The sequence below is a fragment of the Carlito syrichta genome, unplaced genomic scaffold, assembly GCF_000164805.1.
Source record: "Carlito syrichta isolate Samal-C Ts95f unplaced genomic scaffold, Tarsius_syrichta-2.0.1 Scaffold62547, whole genome shotgun sequence".
In the NCBI taxonomy this organism is placed as follows: domain Eukaryota; kingdom Metazoa; phylum Chordata; class Mammalia; order Primates; family Tarsiidae; genus Carlito; species Carlito syrichta.
The window spans coordinates 229932-246750 of record NW_007006643.1 but is presented as its reverse complement, the minus strand read 5'-3'; the positions used below and the strand labels follow the sequence as shown (position 1 = coordinate 246750).

At 39.7% G+C, this 16819-nt stretch overlaps 1 protein-coding gene across 1 annotated transcript in view; it reads right to left on the bottom strand.

The window, feature by feature from the left end:
* Positions 1-3329: 3329 nt before the first annotated feature.
* SPRY3 (sprouty RTK signaling antagonist 3) overlaps positions 3330-16819 on the bottom strand; it is a 116954-nt gene continuing 103464 nt past the window's right edge. The window contains exons 2-3 of the mRNA XM_008050798.2: positions 10548-10715; positions 3330-4986 (exon numbers count right to left, since the gene is read on the bottom strand). Coding sequence (XP_008048989.1) covers positions 4013-4879 — 867 coding nt within the window. The 5' untranslated portion in view covers positions 4880-4986; positions 10548-10715 and the 3' untranslated portion in view covers positions 3330-4012. The remainder of the gene's footprint in view (positions 4987-10547; positions 10716-16819) is intronic.

Below are 16819 nucleotides of genomic sequence, written 5' to 3'. Positions count from 1 at the left end.
CTATTGGCTCTGAAATCATGCTAGGGTAAAGGATTCTTAGTGTGAAGAAGCTGATGGTGAAAGTTATTAGATGGATCAATGGTCATCAGTGGATTGCTTACATTTGAATCAGAAGAATGCACTCAATATAATAAATGAGTGTGAATGTCACCAGCTCCAACAAATCTCAAATTCCAAAAATGGATTCAGTTCTACTTTGTGCAGAAAAACATTGAATTAGTTTTCCCTGGCCAATAAAGATAAGGCTAAACAACCACTTAACGTCTCTGGCACAAATAAAAATGTTCCTCTACTAGCTCTACATCATAACCTCTTTGAGAAACGGTAACTGGCTGTAAGCATATTTTCAAGGGAAGTAGTGGAGAAGTTTGTAATGACACCATTTTGGTAAGCAAGACAGCTAATATATGTCTGTAAATATTGCTTTACTTTGAATATAGAAGTACACTTATTTCAACTCCTAAGCTGCAGGTGGGGAACTGGAGTTAGGGAAAAGAGTATTCACCGTTTAAGGCTTGTTACTCAAGAATGGTTTACATTTTGCTCCAGACTTCTATACCTGACTCTGGAGCATTCACTTTGGTTTAAATTGTAGCTCTACCATTTACAATTGTTATATTTGGCAAGTCATTTAACCTCTCTGTGCTTCAGTTTTCTCATCTGTAAAATAGAGATAGGAATGATACCTACACTGTAGAGTTTTGAGGATTGAATTAGCTAATATAGGTAATATATAAAAAATAGTGTTTAGCATATAGCAAGCACTGTATGTATTCACTATATTTATTATAGCTATTGTGATGAGGGAAGATGGGCCACAACCAAAGGAAAGTCTTGGCTAATACCATATGAGATGTATCAAGGGACCAATATATGTGGAAAGCAGTAGAGTAAGGGGGTAACAGATGACTTAACTGCAAAAAAATGTTAAGCAGGAAACACCCTCTAAATATTCCTGTTTATATAGTAGATGACACAAAGAAAAATAATGAAAACAGAGCCTCTCTGCAGGATTTAGAGTTCTTTCGTATATATTTTAAATATACATGTGCAATACATTAAAATATATAGAGATGTGTGAATATATATTTACATATATATATTTATATATAAAATCACAGAAGGGATACATATGCACACTCACTCACACATCCATGCGCATACCCCAACAGGACCCATCTATACGTAAACCAGATGCAGTCCATATCAGGCCAACTTGGACACAAGTAAAAGCCCTGACTCAGCAGCAGATTGCAGATTGCAACTGCGTTTGAGTAACCCTTCAGTTTCTCCTACCAAGTGTAAGGCCATTTAGAAATACACTGAGAAGAGCTCCTCTGGGTGTATGGCAGAGCCCAGGGCCCCTCTGGCAGTGCACAATTTGCCTGAGTAAGGACTGCAATATTGGGATATCAAGGAGGAGGGACTTGTGTTATTTGGGGGCCTGAAACTAATAAGCAAACATCCATAGAATAACTTTAGCTCCAGGTACAATGCACTAGTGTCAGAGAATCCTTAGATAACTGAGCTCTAAGTAAATTTCAGGCAGAAGCAGAGAGAAGTGTGTGTTGCTACTCATCACCATCCAGCTTGACCCAGAGAACTGGGCACAGCTTTTAGGGGTAGGTAAGTTTAAAGTACAACCAGGCAGACTTGTAAGATTTTAAAAAAGTGACTTAAAATGGAAGGATCTGAAAGCAATATAAGAGGTTACAGGTATTGGTTTGGGTTTATAAATATTCCAAGAAGCCTAACCTTATATATGGCACCATTTGCAGCAATATCATTAACATTATTAATAATCATCATAACATATTTATATATACAAAAATAGAGCAAAGCAATTCTAGAGGAGGAGGTGTAAGTGAAGGTGTGGGGCTGTGTGCAGCCCAAATGTCAGTACACTTCAGAAAGATTTAGAACCAACAAAGGCTAAGTGGCACACATTTCTGTAATTGTGTACCCAAAAAAGGGACATGGATGTCCCCTTCTTTCCCCTGTGTATGACTATATTCTTCTCCCCACCTCTCCATCCTGCAACACACACCCATGCACACTTTAAAAGAGATGATCTATAAAGCTAGAGTCTGGAAGTCCTAAACTAAGTTGGAGCACCTTGATTTCAAGCAAGTGCCCTCAATCTCTGAATTCCTCAGTGAATTTTGGATTCACTTACAGAGGGAAACTATATAATTCTTGTGTTTTTTTTAGCAGCAGTCTTTAGGAGCCTGCCATCACCACTGCAGCCTTTTCCCTTTGAAGGGGGTTCACAGCACAGGCTCTCTGTATTTTTTAAGAGAAGTCAGTTCTCTGAATTATACATCTTTCATCTCAGTTTTTCACTGTTGCTGAAATTTAGGTTCTCAGGCAGCTGCCATTGCAGACAAAGCCAGGAGCAAGCACAGTGTGTGCAGCAAAGAGTAGACACAATGGCGAAGATACAGCTTGGTTAGGGCTTCTTTAAGCTTTTCTTTTCCACACTTGAGCTTCTACAAGGTGACAGGGTCAAAGGTGATGTCCACTGGGGGTAGCCTCAATGCATGATAGTTAATTAGCTACCCACCATGCACTGCAGAAAGACCGCCACACTAACTTGGCATGGTTCCTGAAAAGAAATGGGATGGAAATGGCTTTCTGTCACTGTTAATAGAGTCTTAGGAAAAAATCCCATGACTCAATGTGGTACAGGGGAGAGAATACTCAACTAGGAGTCAGAAGGCCTGTATTCCAGTCCCAGTTCTACTATTAACTCAGTGTGTGGCCTTGGGCAAGTCCCTTTCTATCTCCAGGCCTCAGTTTTCCCATCTGTAAAATATGGGCATTGAACTAGATTAGCAGTTAAGATTCCTTCCAGCTCTAAAGTTTTATGACTTTTTATGTCCATTATTAAAGCCTGAGCCATGCAGTCTCAGGGCAATTAGCTTCTAAGAGAGAACATACCTCTGTAATATCCTTTGCTTTGTTCATTTAGCTATAAAGCACGTCTGCCTTTGGCACTTGGGTCAGACATACAAAGTTATGAGCATCCTGATTTACTACCCTACTCAACATGCTAGTGGAATCTGTCAGTACTATAAGTCGATTATTGGGAAAGGGAGAAAAATTCCAACGAATTAAACCTGGAAATGTAAGTTAACTTTGCCTCATATGCTCACAAACAAGTGAGAGTGGTTGTGAGTGCACACACACGTCGGGATACAGACTATTGCTAGTGATCAGTTCATTACAGTAATCCATTTCCCTTAATAAAAATTAGTAAGTAGTATAGCATAGCAAAATTTGGCGTCTAAGGAAACACCTATGGAAAGTCAGCACTTTTGGACGTGTTAGAAAGAGAAAGGACAGGTAGAGAGAGAAAAATATGTATCAAACGAGATAGAAATACAGGGAGAGAAAGGATTAGTGTGACAAAGAGGGGACAAATGAAAGAAAGAGGAAAAGCAAAAGAGAGGGTGAGGATGAAGAGGGACAGAATATAGAACAGGATAGTGAAATAAAAGGAGAGGGAGAGACAGAGGGATAAAGAATAGAAGAGTTGTAACAGGGAGAAGGGGTCATATTCCCTGGAAGGTTGAACGCTCTTCCACATGTACCTGTGAAAACCAACTCAGAAGAAAGCTTCCAAAGGTATGGTGGAAAGCAGAGTGACGATCAGAGCCTGCATCGAGAGGCATTACATTGGGGAGCCCCTAAACCTCCACGTTGCTGGCTCTGTCAGTCCTCAGTGTCCAAACCTCATACCCATATGTCACCTGAATTTGCCATGACAGCCATAAGGGCTGAGCTGGCGGGGTGTAATAGGACTAAGAGTAGTGGGATAGATACTGCAAGAAAGAACAAGGCATCCTGCACCAGGATGTACTCGGTCATTCTCCTGACAACTGCAGGAACAAAATAAGTGAGGCCCTAACTTTGGCTAGTTTATTATTCTTCCCCCTCTCCAAAGATGAGGCCTTATGTTTTACTGATGGGGTCTAGGAGGAAAAAGCTCTGGATCCATCTTGTGGGAAGGTCATACAGACTTTTCCTGGGCTTTGGGAAAGGGTGCACTACCAGAAGAGATCTTTCTGCACACAGTGTTGGTGTGCCTCTTACAGCGGCAGCCTGGTCGCCGGAGGCTATCATAGCCCTGCTGGCACAGATGGAGGCATCCACGGGTAGGCAGGTAGCAGCACAGGCAGGGTAGAAAGAGGGAGATGAGGCTCATGGCTGCCCAGCGGACGAAGCAAGAGCTAGGCCCACAGGAGCAGGGCTCATCAGCACAGTTGTCTTCATCATCAGTGGAGCAGTGGTAGAAGAGGCCCTTGACACAGCAGAGACAAGTGCCATAATCGAGGAGGCTCTCAGCAGAGCAAAGGCAACGCTGGTTACACAGCCAGCAGGAGGGGAGAGGGCGAGCTGCTGTGCAGGGGACACACTTGCAGCGCCCACACTCCTCACAGATGAAGAGGTGCTCAGTAGGATGCCCTGAAGATTCCTCAGCTTCTCCCTTCAGAGCACCATCAGCCTTTGAGTGGGCCCCTGCTCCAGGCTGGGTTCGGATGATGGACTGGCCTGAAGGTGAGGGCGTAATGCTGGCCAAGAGCCTTTGATCAGAGGCAGTGGTGCTATGGGACATTGAGCTGGCAATGCTAGATTGGCTCAGATGCTGAGGCAAGGGCTGCAACTGATGGCACTGGCTGAGACTGCGGGGGAGAGCAGTGGGCATGGTAGCCAGAGACCAATCAGATTTGTGGGTTTGCACAATAAGGGAAGGGCTTGAGAGGGCCTGTTTACAGGGGACTGGAGGCCTTTCCACATAATCATTGCTAGCATGAGTAGAGCGCAGCTGTTCAATAGGCAGAATTTGTTGAAAATCATCTGTCACTGCAGCATCCATTTTGCCTTGATTTTTTTAGCTCTGAGTGGTTTTGGGTCTGGATGGCACTTATGGTGATAAAGAGGAGCCCTTGTAGTTACATGGACCTCAAGGTACATCAGAAAATCCTAGGAGAGAAGGAATAAAGACAATAAATGAGAACGCACAGAAATAAGTCTTTTGTGGGGAATCAACAAAGCTCAGGCCCTATCACCATCACTACCTTCAATTGCTTTACAGTAGTCTTCATGTTACACCTTTATTTTGTAATTGGCCTCACCTACTTCTTTATAAGCAAATCTGGTCATTCCATCTAGATTATAAAGCAATTTAGCAACAAAAATTATATAGTTGATTCTTTCGCTATTCCATTAAACACCTAGGTTCACAGCAGCAGCTAACACACTCAGGTATTTACTAGCAGAAAAGTGTAACCCTTGAGCATCAGAATTCTAATATAAATTGAACCTAATGTTAAATGCAAAGACCACTTTCTGAAGCAGTGCTGAAGCAAAAGAACAAACCTCAAAAGTCTCCCATGAGAAGTTGCTCATATATATAATATATATATATATCCAATCAAAATTCTCCTTTCAGTGTAATTTATGACAAACAGAAATAAACACATGAGAAAGGACATTGCTTAATTCAGTGAATACAGGCAAGCAAGCAGAATGCAATAATGGCAGAGATACGGCAGATATACAGAGGGCAGTAATTAAACTGTTTGTAGAGTAATAGGAAAAAAAGGCTTCCCAAGAGTTTGAGGAAGCCAAGACCAATGATCTCGTGGTTGTCTTCATCTTGTGGAATGCTTTAACTTACTGAAGAAGTGATTCTTTTTAAATGGCATGGTGGCTCCAGAATCAAACTTTTGTATACATGGGAGTAATACTGGGGATGAAGGAACTATAGCAGACAAGCCCTGAATTATTTCAAATATCATCTGTAATTGTACCTATTACCACCCAGAGTCAACTCCACATTGATGGGATTTACCAAGCAGAATATGCCTGTAATGCTTTTCTACATCTCAACCTTATACAATAAATTGGTTTTCTTAAAGGGCAGCAGCATTCTTATACCATATTTAAGATAAATTGAATATCTAGAAAACATATGTTTGCATCTCCATTGTATCACAATGAGAAAGAGGTGGGTGATCATTCCCTGAAGGATTTGATAAAGCCTAGAAGTGATAATGATGACCATGAGAAAAAATATTGTACAAACAGTAGACTGCTACATCACACCACCGAGAAAACTGGAGCCAAAAAGATGTACACAAGAAAACCTGAACACAAATCCAAGAGGCATCCTGGAAGCATTAGGACCTAGGGGACACTAGTATGAATAAAGTATATATTTGAAATCCATCAAATTTCAGAAATTCTCAAAATAGATCAATTACTCACACTATTGTATGTGATGGATAGCTTGAATGAGTAATAGAAATGAACAAGCAATGGAGGACAGTGCTTGATTAGGCTTCCATAAGCAAGCAAACACAACACTGAAATGGGCCCAAGGCTCAATAACAGGAAAAATAAAGATGCAGTTAATAAAGAACTCAGTGGCTAATAATATGACTAGATTCAGTTGACTTTTGAGGCTATATCCCCATGCAAACCTAATTAGCAAAATTTGCATCTGTTCATATTTTGAAAAAAAGATTTAATTTGGTTAAAAATAACATGTTTGGCACATCGCATCAAAGAAACAGACTGACAAAAATTTCACGTTTTACTAGCTGTTTTGGTGTTAAATAAACACAGCACAAGAGAATGAAAATAAACACTATGAAGACTCTAAGACTAAAATATCTACATCACCTTTGTCAAGTCACTTGCTTTTGGGGGGCTTCAGTTTCATTATCTATATAATTATAGGGGTGGCCCAGATAATCTTGAAGGACTTTGCTCCATTATGGTATTTCTATAACTACACAATTTGATAAAATAATTCTTTTTATTCATACCATCTGCATCTTCAAGTCCTTGAGGATAAGTTAGGCAATGTTCCCTTCTTTGAGTATTCCAAAGCAAAATGTATGTCTCCTTTATCTAGCTGCACTCAAAGCCCCCTGCAACCTGCCATCTATATGTTTGCTAAATCTTTATAGTTTTATACTCTCAGCATTGAAAAAGAATAGGCAGTTTTCATTTGGGCACCCAAATAAAAAAGAACACATTTTTCATTTGGTTTGGAGGGTACATGGATGTAGAAGCTTTGGACTGGGAAGAGTCTTTTGACAAATTTATCAAAAAAATGGATTTATGTCCCATTAATCAGCTAAAGAATATGTGGAGGCCTTCAAGTCCTTTACACTGTAAGAACGATAATATACATGCTAGATGCAGTTTACTCATTGATTTTTCCCAAAAGAAAGTAGATTCAAAACATATTGAAAATTCCAAGAAGCAATGTTTCAAATGAAGGTATACAAGTTCTCAAAGTTACAAGAGATAATCATGTGAAATTCCACAGACAGAATTCCAGGGATGTCACTAGGTACCTCAGGAACATGCCCAGAAGTGTGGAGAAATCTAGGTCATAATATAAATGACTCAGAGCCAATAACAAACTGTGTTCAAAGGGGATCCTGTCTGGAGGGCAGAAGGGTATATGGTGTTTAGGTTGAGAAGGCATATTTGAATATTGATTAGATTTCTGCAAGACTGAGGAGTTGATATGCTTGATTTGATGATTAAAGGAAACTGTGGGCATCAGCCTGGAATGATGAGGTACTGTCTTGCTTACAGGTAAGGGAGCTGAAAGGATGAACTCAGAAGCTTTCTTTCTGATCTGTAAAGTCTTTTTTCTAATGGACTCTAGATGTAGTGTGGAAGATCTGCAATACCGTGGACAGTAGGACCTGGGTAAAATCAGGATGTTGAGTAGGATTTTTAAAAGGATTAAATGACAATAAATTGTTTGCCATTCTGGACATGCTGAATCCTATCTGGCTAGCAAGATGAACTGAAATAGACACTGTAAAGGAAGGTTAGAGAGAAAAATATGTTGAGAAAGGAATAGGCAAGAGACTGCTGCAGCACATAGACTAGATGAAAAACTACCACTACATGAATGTTTATATTTCAGAAATCCGCCCATTAAAGAGCCATTCATTGTGAGCAGCAGCAGTTAGAAAATGGACTGTGCTGTTAGTTGATTCTATATTCTATCAAATGAGAGAAAGAGAATGTACACATCACATATTATTAAATAGAAAGTCAAGGTGATTACAAGTCTTGGCTGCACATTGATGGGATCTAGTGATTTTTGTCACGTAGTGCCTCTGCAGTAATGAATGATGCATTGTAAACCCACTCCCATCTTGGTCTCTCTGGCCAGGTGCTCATAGCTTTCTCAACAGTTTTTCTGTAGCCCTGAATTTGCTATGTTCAACCTAAATAAAAATTTCTTTTCTTATGCCAATTTAGGGACTAGAAATCTAAATCCATTCAAGAAATGCTAATGATTGTTAATGAAAGAAAATGTACTTTCTCCCTGGAACCTAAAATCTGCCATGTTGAGACTAAAGTTGAAAACTTTCCTATCTAAAGCCCTTTTATGCTAACACTGTTCTGATTTCTATGATAAATCCTTTCTGACACAGTATGACTCAATGTTGATTTCAAAGAGGGGGGAAGAGAAGGAGAGCCTAGCTCCTGTTTTCTCCCACTCCCATGGGTTCAGTGCTGTTTTCTACCTTACTGTGTAACGGCTCTGAGGTGTGTTGCTTTTTTCTATGTGCTGCTGTTATATACACTCGTTCTCAGAATAACTGAAAGCAAACATAGGGGAGTTTCTGCTATGGCTTTATGTGTTTTCTTAGTTCTACTGTTCCAAAGTCTGCTCTCTAAAAATCCCTCTCTGTGCAAAAGCATTTGCATCTCTATCAAAGCACTCCCCCCTTACAAATACCAAGTTGTATATAGTTTACATTACTAACCTCTCTGCCACTGACTGGGCCTCCCTCCTACCACATACATCTTGCTGGAGCTGCCAGGTTCTCACCACATTTAACTCTTAACTTGTCACTTTGCTACCCCAGTCCTATTCATTACTTTAATAGTTTCATTAAGACTCATAGCAGCTTATTTCAAACCAGAGAGTCTTGCAGTTCTAAGACTTTGCATTGTTAAAGATATAGGTGATGAGCAATACGGGAAAAAATTGTAATACCAAATGAATTCATGTGCTTCTAATTCTGAGGAAAATTCTGGGAAGTTAGTTGTTCATTTAAGGAGTAGGAATCTTTCTTTAACTCCCAAATCCTTTTACAAGACGCAAGAAACTTAAGTTCTAATTCTAATGATAGCTCTACATTGTGTGACTGTGGGCACGTGACCTCTGTTTCAGACCTCAGTTTCTTCTGCAAAATGAGGGGGTATAAAGGCCTTTCTTGTCCAAATGCTCTAAATTTTATGTTGAGTTTGTTGGCTGTATTTATCGGTTTCAAACCTTTCATGAAGAATTAGCCTCCTTTCCTTTAGGTTCTTTACTTCCTCACTACTCAACTCCTCAACTCTCAATAAAGACCTTCAGATCCAAGTCACTCAGATCACTATCTAGACTGTTTCACAGCTAGAGAGACCTAAAAACAGAACACAAAGAAACAAAATGTATAGAATGTTATAATAAAGTCTTAGTATATGTTTGTTCAGAGGCAAAGAGAACAGGACTAACACTTCATTGTGGATAAACTGCAAACTTGTGTCTTATTTTTATTTATGTATTTAGCTGACTTGTTGGGAAGGCAATTAAACACCTGGTATATCTGAATTCATATGATAGCACATCATGTTACAGCAAGGTTTTAATATGCCCAGAAAAGCAACAATAGTTTACATTTCAAAATAGATTTTCTATTTAAGAGTTCAAGGTCTGTTTTCTGTTCATCCAACTTGGCTTGCAGAATGCAAAGGTGAATGATAATTATAATTAGTTAGATGTGTGCTAGGGAGTGTGCAGCAAACCATTGCCCTAGGTCTTATCAAATGCCTACTGGATAGCTAGACATGCTCAGAGGTTCTCACTTTTGACAAAATTTCCATATGCCACACAGAGACATGTGCACACATACGCAGGCATGGATCCAGAGATTTCTAAATCAATGCTCTGACTCAATGTAAGTGGGGGGTTATGCCGTGTCAGCTTGCGCCATTTCTACCCAGGGCAAGGTGATGTGATGAAATCTGAACGATGCACAGCCCAGACTTGTGAGCCAATAGCAGACTAACCCCACGCTGACAGGATGCCCGCTGGGCAGCCAGACTGGCCTCAGCATGGGCTCTCCCTACGTCCTCAGCTTGGGTGGTTAGGCTGCGTTCTGGGGGGCTCAGGCAAGTACCAGAATGCATTTAAAGGTCAACAGAGTAGAAATCAAATTGGCATCTGGCTACAAAAGGATTATTTTGGGGTTCTATCTCAGCTTATAAATTTCCAGTATGGATAGGATTCTGCAAGAGCTGATTTATTTAAATCTCAATTAAAGGGTTTTCATTTTATTTTACCCATGCGCTTGCGCGCGCACGCGCCTGCGCGCGCGCGCGCACACACACACAAACACACACACACACACACACACACACACACAGAGCACAGGATGGCTGGAATGAATGGCAATCTGTGCATTGCATAGAAAGAATTATGGGGTCTTTAAAAGCTAATCTCTATGGCTTACCTTGAGGAAAGGGTTTATCCATGCTGAGAAAAGCAGAATTAATGCCCCATCTGGCTCAGAGAATCTCTTCTCCTGAGTCTTTAGGTTTCTCCACCTCTCTTCGTAAAGTCTGAATGAAAACTCCTTCACTGGCAGTGGAGCCAGAAACAGAGATAGTTCTGTCTTGGTCTTTGACACAGCAGAGAAAACGGAAAGAAAAAAACAACAACAACAACACAAAAAACAAAAACAAAAAACGGGGTGGGGGAAGAGTCAGACCTGTAGTGGCAGATACTTTGTGTAGATTTTACAGGCGGATCTAAATCTTGATGCACGTATTCCCCAAAGAAAGCTCAGCAGGGTAAGTTGTTCACCTCCTCCTCCTCCTCTTTCTCCTCCTCCTCTTCTTTCTCCTCCTCCTCCGCCTCTTTCTCCTCCCCCTTCTCCTCCTCCTCTCGTTTCTTTTCCCCCTCCTCCTCCAGTATTTTCCTTCCCCTCCTCTTCCCCTCCCCCTTCCCTCCTCCCCTTCCTTCTCCTTTACCTCCTCCCCCTTCTTCTCTTTGGCCTCCGCCTCCACCTCCGCCTCCGTCTCCTCCAATCTGACAGATGAACCAAAGCAGCAGAAACTGCAGTTGTAGACACAGGGTATCTCAACCGAGCAATAGATACCGCTAGCGTGTGATTATTTATATAGCTCAGGGAGTGTTGGTATATAATCTGCAGTGGAGGAGGGGGATGAGGTTGCAGTGTGTTCAGCTCTGCTAGCTGGCTGTTTTGTGAATGTAGATGATTTCTAGAGGTCTTGTGAATGGGTTATAGGGGAGGATGGGAAGGAAGGAATTTATTGCTCCCTGTTATAATTTCTTTCTCTCCCCCTCTCTGTGTCGTTTGCTTTCCCGGAGCTGTAGCTCTTAATGCTTGGCTAAGTGGCGTCATCCAGATGAAATTGAATCGACCCATTAGAACTCCCCATAGGAATCTCTGTATCCGGTCCCTGGGTAATGACTGAAACAAAATTTAAAGGAGAATGGGGGTGGGGTAGAGAGTAACAATTTTTTAAGGAAGCCTCGTTTAAATATCTCTGCCAATCACAATCCTACCAAGCCACTCTGCCTTTGCTGAGTGATTGCAGCTTCAATAAGATAAAGAGCTTCTCCTTTGTCTAAGGGTTTCGTCCACCTCTTTTCCTCATCTATTCCTACTTTTTCAGCACTAATGAGATTGTCCATCCATTACCTCTGGGAAACCATTACCCAACCTATTTTCCCTTTCTGCCTTTAGTGTGGCACTCATTCAACAACAAATATTTATTAAGTGCCTTCCTTTGTATTAGGTGTTGTGGATTCAATAAGGAAGACAGACAGTATTCCTACCTTCATGGAGCCTCCTTGGGAATGAAAATAAAGCAGACTTGGACATTTTTCCTTAACAAAGGACAACGCTTTCTGTAAATTACCCCTCAGTCCACTATTTAATTCAATAGGAAAGGATCTTCCTTCTGGGCATCCAGACAGAAGCACTTGGATGACAGCAAGCCTCATATTTAAAATAAAGGAGATCTGATTTCAAATCCTATTTCAGCAGACAAGTGGCAGGAGCCTGGCCATCAACATTCTTAGGATGCTTCGGTTACCTCATCTATAAAATAGAGATGGTAAATGGTGACAGAGTAAAACAAACTGTGAGTCAGGAAACCAAGATTCTTAATTTTACTCTAACTCCTTGTGTGACCTTTGCATTTACTTTCCCTCTAGAGCCTCAATTTTTGCATTAACATGAGGGGATCTGATTAGGTAATTGCCAAGGTCCCTTCTAGCTCTGACATTCTATTATTTACACCCTTTCAGGGGTATTAAGAAGACAAAAGAAACATGAGACTGAAAAAAAGGTTTGTAGGTCTACATGTGCCTGTATGTGCATGTTGAAGGTATTCCAAACTGTCTTGTTGATGTGTATATGTGTGTGTGTGTTCATATGTATGTGATTGTGTGTGTATGTATAATTTCTAAGCAAATCCAGATCTCTTTTCTCAGTTGGAATTTCTAGCCAAGAGGTTTTTCTATGAGAATTCCTCTCTTTGTGGCTCACACCCCTTACTCTTTTTTTTTTGAGTTGGAGTCTCACTCTGTTGCCCAGACTGGAGTGCAGTGACCGCTCCCAGCCACCGCAGCCTCGACCTGCTGGGCTCCGGCGATCCTTCCGCCTCAGCCTTCCAAGAGTAGCTGGAATTACAGGCATGCGCTACCACGCCCAGCTGATTTTTTGATTTATTGTAGAGATGAGGTCTCGCTGCCCAGGCGGGTCTCGAACCTGCGGACTCAGGCAATCCACTCAGCTCAGCTTCCCAAAGGCGTGGGATTACAGGCTGAGCCACCGAGCCGGCTACACCCCTTACTCTTAACATTGACTTAAGCTTATCAAGGTCATGAAAACCATTAAAGCTAACCTATAAATTAATCTGCAAAGGAATAGATGCACTGATGTATTCATTTACCCACTTATTCAATAAATATTTATTGCATATCAACTATGTGTCAAGTACTATACTAACTAGATTCAGGTCAAACAGATCAAGGTTCAAATTTTAGCTCCTCAGCTTATGAGCTACCTGACTTTGGGCAACTCAGTTCACCTCTCTGAGCCTGTTTTATCATCTTTAAAATGGAGGTAACAATAGCACCCATATCACATGATGGTGCTATTGTCCTGTAGATTGAACAAGATCTTGCATTTGAAACGTTTATCATGTACCTGGCATATAGCAAGCACTCTATGAATATTGAGCTATGAATGTTGAAAAATATAGGAGAGGCAAGAGATGATTTCAACTAGAAATCCTTTTATTTTTTAAAAAAGTCTAGCTTTAAATTTGAACAGCTAAGTTGCCTAGTTCTTTTCCCTTCTTTACTCTGTGGGCCTATATTCAGGGCAACCATGAAAACAATTGAGAATATTCAATCTTCTTAGCTCTTAGAATGATACCCATGACAAGAAATAGTTATGTTGATAACCATTTATTCATTAAACAATGCCTACCATGGGCCACTCATTATCCAAGTGCTGATAATTCAACAGCTGAATTTCCTGCCCTCCTGGAGTTGACATTCAAGTGGGTAGGGAGACAGGTTTACTCTGTGCCAGATACTGTTCTAACATTTTGCATGTTTTAACCTATTTAATTCCCACAACAAACCTATATTTATAAATTGTATATTTATAAGTTGTACTGATTTTACAAATTCTCATTTACAAAATGAGAAACCAAGGACCAAAGAGATTAAGTAATTTGTCCAAGGTTATACAGCTGGCAAGTTGCAGATCTGGAATTTAAGCCAGACTGATTCACTCCAGAGCTTGCACACTTATATACTATACCACAGTATCCAACCATCTGCAAATCCCTTCAAGTATTTTTGCTCTCTTTCAAACTATTTGATATTTGCTATGGTCAGAATATTTGTGTCTCCCCAAAATTCATATGTGGAACCCTATTTACCAATGTGATAATATTAGATGATATGGCCTTTCAGACATGATTAAATAATGTAGGTGAAGCCCTTAAAGATGGGATTAGTGCTCTTATAAAAGAGACCCCACAGAGCTGCTTTGCCCTGTCCATCATGTGAGGGCATAACAAGAAAGCTTTTTCTATAAGAAACTAGGACTTTACTAGACACTGCTAGCACCTTGATCTTGAGCTTCTCAGTTCCCCAAACTTTAAGAAATAAATTTATGTAGTTTATAAGTTATCTAATCTAAAATATTTTGTTATAGTAGCCCAAGCAGACTATATATTGTTGCATTTGAATATACACGTCCTGAAATGCCTCCTTAGCCTATATCCTCTAGTCCTAGACCTAAAACTCATTACAGGAATAATCTTGCCAAATCACTTCTCTCTCCCTGCAAGACCAGTTTAGGTATTTGTCCTCTTCTTTGTGCTCCAGTGGTCCCCTTATTCTTACCATTGTCACAGCACTTATCTCCCTTTATTATAATTGTCTGTTTCCCATTCTAGACTGTGATCTCTTTGAGGGCAGATATAACACATAATATTTGTCTTCACTGCTGTATTCCAAGGACCTGACACACTGGTCACTCAATTAATGCTTATTGACTGAATGGATAACTGACTGTGGAAAGTCTACACAAATGTCTTTTATTTGTATGTTAAGCTGTTTTGTTTCTAAAAGGCTATTTATAGTTTCATGATTTTTGATAAGCTATCAAGATAGTATAATTATATAGGGAAATTTGATGTTGAGACATTACAAAATTCACTGTGTATTATCTGACAACTTGTTTTACAAACTTGTTAGATTCTTGTGGCAGTGCACTTCAGGAAATTTATTTTCATAGCTCTTTAGTTAATGGTGTACTTTTCAGGAAAGAAAAAAACATTTTGACAGATTTATTGAATGTCCAAAATAATACAACTAGTTAGTGACAGTGTTGGGTCTAGAAGTGAACACAGCTCTCCTGTCTTCCAATCCATTGTTGTCATTCTTTTTGCAAGGCATCTTGTTGACATTAATTCAATTCCAATTAAATTTGGAGATATTGTCTTATCACAGATAAACTCTTTCAATTCTGAAAGCCACTGGATTCTAAAAAAATAAATAAATAACTCCAAAGGACATCAGAAAAATCACCTTGCCCTCCAAATATCTTCCTTACTACTCTGTTTTAGAAATCTCTGAGTTATGGTTTTATAATGAATAAAATAATCTTTCCACACTTTATAGTACCTGATTGTTTGAATGGTTTCCGACATGATAGTAAACTCAAAATAGTTTTGAAAGAAGGGAGAGTAATGTTTCAACATTTTCATTTTGTCATCATCCATAAATACCTCTGAACTATCATAACAATAGTAATTAGGCCTCTCTTATGGTATTTATCACTTTCTAACTTGGGCCATAGGAACTTATGTATATATATTATCTTTCCAACAAGAATTAGTTCCTTGAAGATTCATATATGTGCCCTCCAAGGTACCGTTTATTGTGATTTTCATAAAATGAACTCTTATTGAAATAAACTAGGAAATACCAAGTTAGTGGCAGAGAGAGAAGTAGGGAACCCAAATCTCTTGATACTTTGTCCAGTGTTCCTTTCACTATACCATAAACAAGGAAGATAATGAAATATTTGAGTTGTTCTTTGAACTTCTTGAATTTGAGGTAATGATAAGACATCTTTAAGTAGGAATCGTTGGTACAAAGTTAGAGATATTGGACAATAATTTGAATGCTAGAGATATTGTAATTTAGGGCTTGTTAACATGAAAGAGATCATTGGAGTTTTGAAAATGGATGGAACCTCTGAGATAAAAGAAAGGGATAGATAAAAAGACTGTGGTATTGACCATGTAGAACAGTTAGAGAACAAAAGGATAAAGAAGGATCAGTAAAGAAATGAAAGACAGAGTAAGAAGATGTTAGAAAGCGAGCAGGATTGCCCACTGTCACAGAAGAGCAGAGAAGAGAGTTTCAATAAAGATATGATAGCCTGGGGAGGTGAGATTGGCAGTAATGGGAATCTGCTGGGGGAGAGGGGGGTACACCTCATCAACAAGGGTACCTGCATAATGAACATTTGTATACCTAACCCTGAATTGTACCCCACATCTTTAAAAATTAAAATTAAAAAAAAAGATATGATAGCCAAAATGGCCTAACACTGAAGAGAAGTTAGGATGAGGTGTTTAAAGTACCCACTGAATTTAGCTACATAAGACTTTTGGTAATTTATTGAAAACAGTTTTGGTGATGGTGGAGAAAAACAAATTTCAGTATGTTGACAGAAAACTAAAGAGCTGGCACAGTTATAAGATTTCATCAACATTGGGAAGTCCGGTGAATTTTTAAATGAAAGAAAGGAGTCAGTGGGAAAAAAGAGATGAAGAGGAAGTTTGAAGGCATTCAATGTTAGAGTCAAATTCAAGGAAAATCTATAAAGGCTTTACATATTAGGCCAAATCATGGCATGTACTTTAGAGTGAAAGAGAGACACAACTTTGCCCCTGTTGTAATTTTACCTGGAATTATCTCTGCTGAAAAAAGAATCTAAGCACCTGAAGTCTGGATAAGAATCTTCCAAGAGTCCCCCTAAGTTTGAGTCTAATGAACTCCAAGGGTCAAATAAATAACTATAGAAAACACTTTTAAAATTAAGCCAATCCCTGAGCCTGCGCAGGCTCAGGGATTGGCTTAATTTTAAAAGTGTAGAGACCTCATCTCTACAATAAATCAAAAAATCAGCTGGGCGTGGTAGCGCATGCCTGTAATTCC